The following is an 11,243-nucleotide window of genomic DNA, read 5'->3' on the forward strand; positions in this document are numbered from 1 at the left end:
GATGGTGGTACTTCTCATTGATTAGCTTTCTGTTTTGATGGATTATGAAGATTGCTCTTTGAAATGTAGCATGCTTCTACACCGCACTCTATTATGGATGGGTTGGAGAGGCTCAGTTAGAATGTGTTTGCTATCAAGTTTTGAAATAAGATATGTGGTCATGGCTACACTTGCATGAGAGAGGATTTACATATGCCTCTCAACAGTACGTGGGTACAAGAGCTCGTCTGGACCGAATGTATATTTGCCAACACGATTTGTTTCTGCCAGATTTATTGTCCATGCAAGTGGAATATAATGATATTTTGTTAGATCATTTCCCTTTGGTATTGGAGATGCATAGCTATTTTGTGGATGCTTATAGGCCATTATTGGGAAAGGTTCCTCTTAAGGTTAACCAGACTTTCTTGGAGCATACTGTATGTTCAAAATTCAAAAGCTTGCTTGCTAGTATGGGATTCATAATGCATCATATTTTAGGGAGAAGTTCCGGAATCTAGAATCATTATTGGTTGATTTGAACTAGGTGGTTTAAGAGGTCAGTTCTTACCCTAACATTGAGATAGCTATTGATTGGTTGTCCCATTAGGTTGCAACATTGCATGAGAATCAGTATGTGAGATATAAGTTTATGGCTCAAATGGATGCCCTAGTGGATTCTAATTGTTAGTCACATACATTCTTTGCTTGTTTGCAGTAAAAGCATTCACATGAGAATATTGTCAGGACGCAAGATAGGAAAGGAATATTCAATACTGATCCTGCTTGTGTTCTAGATGTGTGTATGGACTTTTATCACCATTTGTTGGGTCCGCACAAGAGGTCATATCTCCTGATTAATTGCAGCTAGAGAGTCTTTGTTTCGCTTGGTTCGTCACTAGGTATCAGATGTTTCTGAAAATGAATTGGAAAGATATATTTTTGAGGATGAGGTGGAAGCTATATTGAAGCATTTGACTAAAGGGAAAAGTCTAGGATGGGATGGGCTCCCCAAAATGAGCTTTTCACAAAGTATGTTGAAGAGTTGAAGGCCCCTCTCACTTCTATTTTTCAGGAGGTGTGGAATACAGGTATCATGTCTGCGAGTTGGAAGATTGGGCTTGTACGTTTACTGCCTAAAGTTCCATCCCCAGTTAATCTACATCAATGGAGATCAATCACATTGATGGGAGCCATGTATAAGATATTTGCAAAGGTCTTGGTCAACAGGTTACAATGTTTTCTTCCTACTTTGATTCATCCAAGGCAATATGGATTTATTAAAAGTCAGAATATTTTACATAATATACTGAATGTACAAATTGGAATTGATTGTGCAAGGGCCTCGAGGCAAGAGGTGGTTACGATTCAACTCGATATGGAAAAGGCTTATGATTACGTTAGTTGGTCTTTTCTTTCACAGCTTATGCATGCTATGGGATTTAGCCCTCGCATGTCTTCTTTGATTTATACTATTAGCCGACATGCAGTGGGCTAGGCTTATGATTAATGGTGGGGTGACTGAGCCCATTCATTTGACGAGATTGGTCAGGCAAGGATGCCCACTTAGCCCTCTCTTGTTTGCAATCTTTACACATCCAATCTTATCTCGACTGGATAAGCTAGTGGAGGACGCTGAAGTTATAGGGCTTACACTTCCAAGCGGAGAGACGATGGTCGGCCAGCCATTGGCAGATGATTCTTTCTTGTTCCTTAAGGCTCTAGTGCAAGACCTACCCTTGGTTCATGTGGCTCACTGCAAAAGCCACATTTCTGGGTAAAACCTTTGGTTTCATTATTAATGGATGTCAGCACCGTTAGTTTAATGAAATATGTACGTTTAATTTGCGGGCATTCTTTTCGGTTCCTGCGTTCAGGCCTTCGATTGGAGCGTGCACTGGAGGTAGCGAGTACCTGGTTTTGTTGGGTTCCAGCTAGAAATGCTACATCAACTCTGCTGACCGAAAAGGGGCTTCTTGTTAGTTTGAGTGATGGGAGGCGCTCTCAGGTACACTTTCTCTTTACGCAGTGTTTATTAGGTCTCGATGGCTATGGAGACTACTTCTTGAACTCTTGCAGCGCACCTCGTTTCCGTTGTTTGCTTTATTTAATGACAGGTTAGTTTCTCTGCAAATCAATGTCTCATTTTTACCTTGCATTTTAGGGTTTAGGTGAACCTGCTAATCTTCGTCTTGGGTTCAGGAGACCTAGGATATATGAAGCTTGCCTCTGTGCAGCTTACCCTAAATCTGGGAAGCAGAGTTTGCTGACCCTGAACAGTTTTCCGTGCGCAAAAGTTGCAAATCGTGTCCTTGTTGTCTCAAAGTTCTTTTCGAAAATGGTGCCATTTACAAAGCAAAAGCTGTTCCGTGATGCTTATTTGCCAAATAGTTAACTACAGGCACTAGGTAGTGTGTGCGGTTGAACTCTTGTTGAGAGGTACAAAAATGGAGAGTCTAGGTTGTACTAGAAGGGAGGAGGGCGGTCCATTTGGAGGCTGTGTCCATCAAACCAATTTACCACATGAGAGTATCGTGTATACTCAAAGGTCAATCTCAAGAGGTGCTTACTATTAAGTGTGTATACACGATGAATATAAGTAATGGTTTAAAAGATTGTATCAAGTGTGTATACATGATAAATATAAGTAATATATAATTCAGTAGTATTAGCGGACATGCAGATTTCACATTGTGAAGTTTTTGTCCGAGTTGTGGCTAGTTGATATTGTGCTAATTCTTTCTATCTTTAGCGGTGTGTTTGTCCTATCAACTACTTATTTGCTGCACTAATTCTTTCTATTTGCTACTTGCCTTAGTGCTAGGCTTCATTATGGCTGAGTCTGCCCTGCATCTCCGGAGGTTTAACAGAAACTCAATACAAATGCCTTTGTGTGAATATATGCTCTTATGTGGTGTGCGTGTCTGTGGAGTGCGTGTGAGAGCATATCTTGATACAGAGTTCTACACCCACTATTGGGCATTGATGACGTTAGTGGGGATGTCGTAGTATCTAGTCCATACTAGGCATAATGGAGTTGATAGTTATATAGTCTTGTGGGTTGACTATCATGAGTATATAACATGCACGTTTCTAAAAGGTGAATTTGGGCATGTTCTTGGATTTATCTATATATATATATATACATACATACATACATACATACATACATACATACATACATAAGATTGAAATTGAGACCAAAGGGACGGCTTTAAACTTAGCTAGCACCATCTCATACGGCACAGATGGCTTACTCTTGATCATATGTGAGAGCATCATCACTGGAGTCTCTCTATGCTTGTCTAGGTTGCCTCACTGAGATCTGGTCCCAGAAGTGGGCTCCATACATCGTTGTTAAGTGTACCAAGGAATCAAATAACCAACATTTGGTGTAGGGTTCCTAGAAATGGGCATGGAAAACATTGCTTCTCTTGGTGGGCTAGGGATGCCTATCTTGTTGCAAAATGTGCATCAGTGATGTGTGTGCCAAATTGGTGTTCGGTTAAATAATTCACAGTACTAGAGCTTCCACCATGTGGGAAGAAAGTAAGACTGGCCTGAAGATGGCCATCTATCCATTCCATTATATATCGAGTCTGTGGGTGGCTCCCATGTCAAGGAAGTATTTGTGAAAAGTTGTGGTGTGCCCCAAGTCATGTGATGACCTCTTCATGCCTGCATCTCGAGGGACTAAGGGTCTCCAAAATCTAGTAAGTGAACCTGATGGCTCTCTGTCCTTGCATTAAAATATAGAGAATGTGGTCTAATTTAGAATACTCCATGATGACCTCAAATAGAGGCATGTATGGATTTCCAATTGGGATGGTGCGTCTCGAGTGGAAAATGACCAGCGGCAAGCCTGTCCCTTGGAAAATGTAGTTGCAGCCACGTGTATTGGGTCTCCTTGTCCTTTTTTACAACTCTAAGGATCTTGTGTATATGTGGCTTGAGTAGGACACCGACTCATACTGCACAGTGCTGAGGCTGGAACGGGCCGACCCCCCTTTCGGAATGATGTTTTCGATTACAGAATGTTGCAAATATGAGAGATGAGGGTGTTTTCTTAACACTAGATCTCCAAGACTTCCACAAGCTAGAAGCCAGAGACTTCTAGAAATAATCGAGCATTGTAGGATGATGGATCTGATTTGGCTCAATAACCAGCTGATAACTAGCTTGATAAACTGCCCATATCTTAGCATCAACCAGTCTAACAAGAGGGTAGAGAAGATGTTGTGTATTGTATGAACCTTGTAGGCGACTAAAGGAAGTCAAAACACAACCTGTTGTGGACCAACCTGTAAACGACCAGCAAAGAACTGCACAAATGACTGTTGCCCTCTCAAGGATGCTTCTCACGTGTGCTCATGCAGTTTTGTGTACAGATGTATGTGTGACGTGCAAGCGGCTAGTTTTGACTCCGACACCCCTCTGGATGGCCATGTCTTCCTCGGTGCATTGATTCCCACTCATATCCGGTTAGCTATGGTAACCCTCTCTGTGGGCTCTGATGTGTCTTTGTATAGAAGATAGTGTCACTCCTAGTGAATGTCTTTGGAAAGTCTCTCGAGGATCCAATCAAAATGTACCATTACAATTCCAGGTGGGCATCTTGTCCATCGTTAGTGATGGAGTATGCACAGACGGAAGCATAGACTAAATAGGAGAGAGAAGAGGGAGCAAAGGGGAGAGCTTGTGGACAAGATCACCTTTTATAATAGCAATAGCCAGCAAGAAAGTGTTGAACTTGTGCTTGGGATTGAACTACATCTAGTGAATATGTGAGGTGCCTTTTATAGTGAAGGGAGTGACTTGGCCGATTGCTCATAACTGGCCGACTTGCTCACGACTTCCAAAAATAGGAGACAACTAAAATACCCAATAAATAGGTAAAGCAAATATAACACTGAGATGCACAATTTTAACACCCCCTCTGCAGCTCATAGTGTGCAAGAGTCTGAAGAAGATAAGCTGATGAAGATGCAACCATGGACTCTCTAGTACTGCAGATATCGGAATCACCTTGGAGAGAGTATCTGCCAACCTGTTTCGTCGAAACAAAAAATGCCACCACGAACAGCAAGGAACTTTGCTTGGTTCTGAATTGTCACACAAGTGTGCAGGGAACTCCAAGAATAGATGATGAGCCGCGGGACACACCGCGTCCATAATCCCCAACAGTGGACGGAAAATACATCACATTCAAAAAGCCTCGAACAATGAACTCGGAACAGATCCAGCTCATAATTTTTGCTACACCAAAGATAACCATGTCTTGCTAGATGTCTAATGCTTGGAACTTTGAATCACGGTTCCCATGCACAAGTAAGTGGACCTTGGAACTTTGAATCACGGTTCCCATGCACCAGTAAGTGGAGTTGCAATCAGCCCCCTCTCCCGCCCACAAGCCTCCTCTGGCTGAAAGCACATGGGGAAAACTGCATGTATATTAGAGAAGTACACCATCTTGGTCCTCCCGAGCCGGAAGCGCCCTGGGAGCTCTAGATGTGTTAGTGGAAGTATCTGTATCACTGTCATGTGTCGTGTCTTTACTCTTCTTCTGAGATGAAGACCTGCCCTTGGTCTTGTCCTTCTTCTTGGACAAACAATCCTTGGACAGATGTCCTCTCTTCCCACATAGAAGCAACGACTCTGACCTTTCTTCTGAACTATAGAAAGTGCTTGATCTAAATTGTTAAGAGACACCTTCATCTTACCCTGAGAAACAAGGATGGACTCTTCTTCCAAGAGAAGGGTGTTAAGGTCATCCTTGTTCGTAAGGGGGGAGCCATATCCACAGCAACAAAGTACACAGCAGCAAAACAGTCCTCCAAAACTCACCGAAAACACTCAACCGGAGGGAGGGGAGGCCGGGGAAGAAGTAGAGATGTTGGGGCTGCTTGTCGGGATTCACCAGATGCGAGAAAACACCTTCCGTTGCAGTCCACGCTGTAAAAACAGACAAAACAGCTCTTTCACCGTGATCAATGCTGAAAAAACAGCACCAAGAGGCTTGCCGATGATGCTTGGCACAAAGCAGCAGCAACAAGGCAGCCCGGGGAGTGAAACACTGATGCAGAAGAGCACGGGGAGAAGAAAACACAGCTATGTAGAGAAAACACAGCCACTGTTTGGTGCTCGAGAAAACGCAGCAGATGGAAGGAGAAAACAGCCACCTTGAGTAGTCAGAAACGCAGCCAACTGAGAAGGAGAGACAGCCGCCTTCAGTAGTCAGGAATGTAGCCAGCAGAGAAGGAACAGAATCACAGATGTGGGCAGCCAGGATCCTAAGCGATTGATACCATGATGGAGTATGCACAGGCGGAAGCATAGACAAAACAAGAGAGAGAAGAGGGAGCAAAGGAGAGAGAGCTTGTGGACAAGATCACCTTTTATAATAGCATGAAGCTTTACAATGGCAATAGCCTGCAAGAAAGTGTTGAACTTGTGCTTGGGATTGAACTACATCAAGTGAATATGTGAGGTGCCTTTTATAGTGAAGGGAGTGAGCTGGCCGACTACTCATAACTGGCCGACTTGCTCACGGCTTCCAAAAATAGGAGAAATAGCTAAATACCCAATAAATAGGTAAAGCAAATATAACACTGAGATGCACCCTTCTAACATTTAGTCCTATGATGGTCTCATAGACCCCATGCTCCTAGTCGGGGTGATGCTTTGTAATAATGACCCTGCCATCCCTGTAAACAGTCATTTATTGCTGGGGTCATCCTTGCCTTTCTTTGAGAGAGAGAGAGAGAGAGAGAGAGAGAGAGAGAGAGATCGATCAACATTTCTTACATCAGGGTTTGCATAGGAGCTTCCAATGTTCAAAAGTCAGCTTCAGGAATATGCTCAGAAAGCTGGATTGCCAGCACCAATTTACAATATCACAAAGGAGGGACCATCACATGAGCCACAATTCAAAGCTTCAGTAACTGTTCAAGGTGAAACCTATGAATCACCAGCATTTTTTAGGAAGCTGAAGAAAGCAGAGCATGTAGCTGCAGAGTTGGCATTGGCGGCGTTAGCAACCAAATCGGACACAAGCACAGCCTTTCCTGGCCCTCTGGTTCCTTTTCGTCCCTGGCTTTTAACTCATGTAATGCTGAGTCTCATTTGTTTTCTTGGACATTATATTTTTCCAATGTACATCTTGTTGAATAGTGCAAGTTCAAGAAAAGCTAGAAGGCATATGACCAAGCTCTGACATAGAGATATTTGATAGAAATAGTGTTATAGAGTGATGTTTAATGAAAAAAGCATGCTTTAGGATTTTTGAGTAAAGCTGTGTGCTTGTATATAAGAGTAAGAAATTTTGAAATTTGCATGCAGCATGAGTCTGGACTTTGCAAGAATCTTCTACAGGATTATGCTCAGAAATGCAAGCTGCCTTTGCCAGTCTACAGTGTAGTGGTATGGGGTGAAACACATTCGCCTTCATTTAAAGCTACGGTAGAGATTGCTGGGGTACACTACAAAGGAGGGGTTAGCAAAACCAAGAAAGAAGCAGAGAGAAAGGCTGCGAAGTCCGCTTTGATAGCAATTTTCTTAGATCCAGGTTTCGGTCTGTCCCCATCTCTCTAGAACCATGTCCAAGAGCTGCATGCTCCCTCTAATGTTCTCCCTGTTAGTAGTCATACACATCATTAAATTTATTTGGCATAAATTCTGCAAACTTGGTAGGATGTAAGTAGATACTAGAGCATTGTGAAGGGTTGCAATTAGCAATCTACACCTTCTGTGGGTGCATGCAGGTGTGTCTTCTGAAAATCAGCTCCCTTCTGGGAGCCACCATACAAAGTCAAAGTCTGGAAACAAGCACAAGAAAAAGCTTAGAGGTCCACAAGCAGGCAATAAACGCAAAAAAAAGGCAAAGTTGAATTATTGCCACTTTGAAAAGGAGGAATATGCTCAAAAAGATGGACCAGCTCCAGTTTCTGATATCACTTTGGAGGGACCTTCACATGAGCCACAATTCAAAGCTTCGGTGTCTGTTCAAGATAAAACCTATGAATCATTGGCATTCTTTGGGAAGCTGAAGAAAGGAGAGCAGGGAGCTGCAGAGTTGGCATTGGCAGCTTTAGCAACCAAATCACACACAAGCACAGCCTTTCCTAGCTCTCTGGTGCTTTTTAGTGCCCCTCTCAACTCATGTGGAGTGCTACGTTTGTGTGTGGGTAATCATGTGTATTCTTGGACAATATATTTTTCCAATGTTACATCTGAGTGAGAAATTTCGCATGCAGCATGAGTCTGGACTTTGCAAGAATCTTCTACAAGGTTATGCTCAGAAATGCAAGGTGCCTTTACCAGTCTACAGAGTAGTGGTGTCAGGTGAAACACATTCGCCATCATTCAGTGCTACGGTAGAGATCGCTGGCATACACTATAAAGGAGAGACTTGCAAAAGCAAGAAAGAAGCAGAGATAACTGCTGCGAAGACTGCTTTGATAGCAATTTTTCCAGATACAGGTTTTTGTTTAGCAGGAGTATACCATCAAATTTATTTGGCATAAATTCTGCAAATTTGTAAGGATATAAGTAGATACCAGAGCATTGTGAAGGGTTGCATCTAACAAGCTATGCCTTATGTGGGCGCATGCAGGTGCGTCTCCTTTGCAGGCTTCTGGAAATCAGCTCCCTTTTGTGAGCCAACATGGTGTACCCATTCAGCACCAAAGAGATCTTCTGCACGGTCAAAATCGGGAACCAAGTTAAAATCTGTGAATCAACATGGTAGCCATTCAGCATCAAAGAGATCATCTTCTGCAAAGTTAAAATCTGAAACCAAGCGCAACAAAAAGCTTAGGAGGACCAAGGGACTCCCTGGAGTCCCAACTGTAGTGAAGACCCTGTGCAGTCTCTACATGCGCAAGGACATAAAATTTAAGCTCGTTAGAATCAAGTTCGTGTGGAGAGCTTGTTTTGCTTTGGGAGGTATGAAGCCAACCTTTTGGATAGAGTTTCTTGACGATGTGTTTCTCAAAGTCTGTTTTTTGTGCATAGCTGATGGGTTGCTTGATGTGTTCGAAGACTTGGGAGTTTTAAGTTGCTTTGTATGATTCACCTAGGTTTTTGTTTTGTTCATATTGTTTGGTTATCATTTGGGTTAAGTTAAAACTGTTTTTTCTTGGAAGAGGTTTGTTGGGAGCTCTTCTTGCTAACAGCTTTACATGAAGGATATGGAAGCACAACAGGTGCGACTGGTTGTTTCCACTCTATACCAGATTGGCTCTCAGCAGCCATGTTTGTAAACTCTATTTGTAGGGGTGATGTGCAAAGGTGGTTAGTTCTACAGTCTGTTGCACTCTTAATTTGTTGTGTGAGTGTGTATTTTTTGTGAACTTGTGCACGGGTCGTTCTCCGGAAGTTATAAGGGTGTAGGTGTTCTTATCCTATCGTAACAAGTGCAATTGATAAGAGCTGTTCACTATACTTGGTGTTGTGTGCTCTCCAAAATTTGGATGATGTTAAGCTCACCCTAACGTGTCGTGGGAAGTTATCGATCCGTCAAGCTCAAGCAATGCTTAAGAGCTCCATCGTGGCCGTTCGTCATCGCTATCCTCTCGCACTCGTCACATAGAGGTGATTGTTAATCCAACGGGTGGTGCAACCTTTCTCACAAAGATCGTGTGAGATCTCCGCAAAGGACGATCGCGATAGTAGCCTAATTTCTCAAGCAAGTGAGCAACAAGAGAATAAGTGATTAGGATTAATTATTTTCATATCCTAATTTTAAGCACACCACACATGCTAGATTAGAGTTGTAAGAGAAATAGAGAGAACATCCCACTTTTATTACACAAATGGGAAAATGAGTTACAAACAAGAGAAATTGGCTATTATAGTTTTAAGTCTTTTTTTACTAGACCACTTGGAGTATTGATTTGAGGCGTCCAAAAGATAGTTATAAAGCTTTTCTCTATGGTTTGGCCAACTAACCGAGATCTTCTTGTTTGTCTTTTAAAGCTCAATACTTGGGAGTGTTTTTAGGGCGTTTTTGTCATCAAATAACGGGATTTACAATATAATAGGGGCGTCTATTACATAAGTGTGTGAACATAGTTGTCGTAGGAATGTGTTAACCAATATGTGGCTAACATACTCTCTTTCCTAAACTCGATCGCGTTCTCGTGGTGATCGATAAGAGGTTGTCGAGGGATGTTGGGAAGTGTCGAATTGGGTTGGTTTTCTCCGTCTCTTCAGGAATGAGAGGATAGGAGAGTTAGTAACATGGAAAGAAGTTAGTGGAGTACTGGTGATTAAGTATCTAGCTAGTTTTATGGGCTCTTATAAGTTCACTTTCTTGTATGTGTCCAACAGTACTCTTTATTTTGTTTTTGGTAGTTTTTCTTTCTCGTCATCTTTGTGGTTGGATATTATCTTTAGAGGAGTTAGAGCACTTGAATGAGTAGACTAGCACATAATATTTAATGATAAGTATCCTAGTGGTAGGTGGTGGGATTAAGGAGGAGTTAGTGTTAGTAAGCAATTGGCGAGGGGAATTTCGGAGGGATGAGAATGTAACTTGCATGGAAATGCTGACAACACAGCTATTCTCGCGCTAAGGTAACCTTGATTCTCTAGGATGGGAGTTCATTGAATCCTATCCTCTGTCCACACCAACTTCTTCCACAAAGGGTACTCTCTCATCCCCAACAATAACCGGTAAGTCTTCCACCGCTCCTGAACTTCCACCATAACTAAGTCCACCAAGAATATGGATTGGACTCTCGACATTTGGTGCTCAATCTGTAGACAAAATCACACGAGAACTGAATGCACTCACGTAAGACCGAGGCAGTTACTCTATTGTGCTCATTGTGTTAAAGACTAGGGAACCACGATACTGCCATGTGTAGATACCCAAGGACCTAGGTTTAAGCACAATTGCCAGTACTACCGAGAGTGCCACTAGCTTTACTAGCACTACCAATGCAACCCAATGTGGTTGCAAGACAACCAAATGCGTCCTATTTACCGAGAGGAATGCTCAGGATGCAGAACATGTTGCCATCACCGCTACCTCTTCTACCACCACAGCCACCATAGACCAAGATCAACCAGGTGTTGATTGAAGAGCCCTTGGAAGATGGGAAAGCTATGCGCGAAGTAGAAGTGAATAACGACCACTACGAGGAACCAACTGAGATTACACCGGAGTATTATGTCTTACAAAATAGCATGCTCGCACTAGTATTTTAAACCACGGTACAATGAAAGGGAAAATATATAAACTCAACTATGATAAGAAAACC

The 11,243-nt window shown here is 42.5% G+C and overlaps 1 protein-coding gene across 6 annotated transcripts; it reads left to right on the top strand.

Annotated features, from left to right (window-relative positions):
- Positions 1 to 1,617: 1,617 nt before the first annotated feature.
- Positions 1,618 to 9,279, top strand: LOC147608536 (uncharacterized). Of its 6 annotated transcripts, XM_086789097.1 has the most exons (7): positions 1,618 to 1,756; positions 1,857 to 1,987; positions 6,800 to 7,084; positions 7,318 to 7,543; positions 7,740 to 8,110; positions 8,232 to 8,457; positions 8,591 to 9,279. In XM_086789097.1, exons 1-7 carry the CDS (start codon positions 1,726 to 1,728, stop codon positions 8,701 to 8,703), a joined length of 1,383 nt encoding a protein of 460 aa, XP_086645223.1. In that variant the 5' UTR covers positions 1,618 to 1,725; the 3' UTR covers positions 8,704 to 9,279. The 6 variants fall into 6 exon arrangements, with proteins under 6 accessions (XP_086645223.1, XP_086645222.1, XP_086645228.1 ...); XM_086789096.1 differs by lacking the exon at positions 1,618 to 1,756 and having other exon boundaries at positions 1,763 to 1,987; XM_086789098.1 differs by lacking the exon at positions 1,618 to 1,756 and having other exon boundaries at positions 1,804 to 1,987; positions 6,789 to 7,084.
- The last annotated feature ends 1,964 nt before the right edge of the window (positions 9,280 to 11,243 follow it).

Source organism: Cibotium barometz, chromosome 53 (assembly GCF_041138505.1).
Source record: "Cibotium barometz isolate CiBa-2024 chromosome 53, ASM4113850v1, whole genome shotgun sequence".
NCBI lineage: Eukaryota > Viridiplantae > Streptophyta > Polypodiopsida > Cyatheales > Cibotiaceae > Cibotium > Cibotium barometz.

What these genes read in the sequence shown, in the direction of transcription:
- LOC147608536 (XM_086789096.1), top strand. Translation starts at nt 1,781, where the DNA reads ATGGATGTCAGCACCGTTAGTTTAATGAAATATGTACGTTTAATTTGC. An exon ending in GTGATGGGAGGCGCTCTCAG is followed by an intron (nt 1,988 to 6,799) that starts GTACACTTTCTC and finishes GGGTTTGCATAG; the next exon opens with GAGCTTCCAATGTTCAAAAG. An exon ending in CAGCCTTTCCTAGCTCTCTG is followed by an intron (nt 8,111 to 8,231) that starts GTGCTTTTTAGT and finishes TTTCGCATGCAG; the next exon opens with CATGAGTCTGGACTTTGCAA.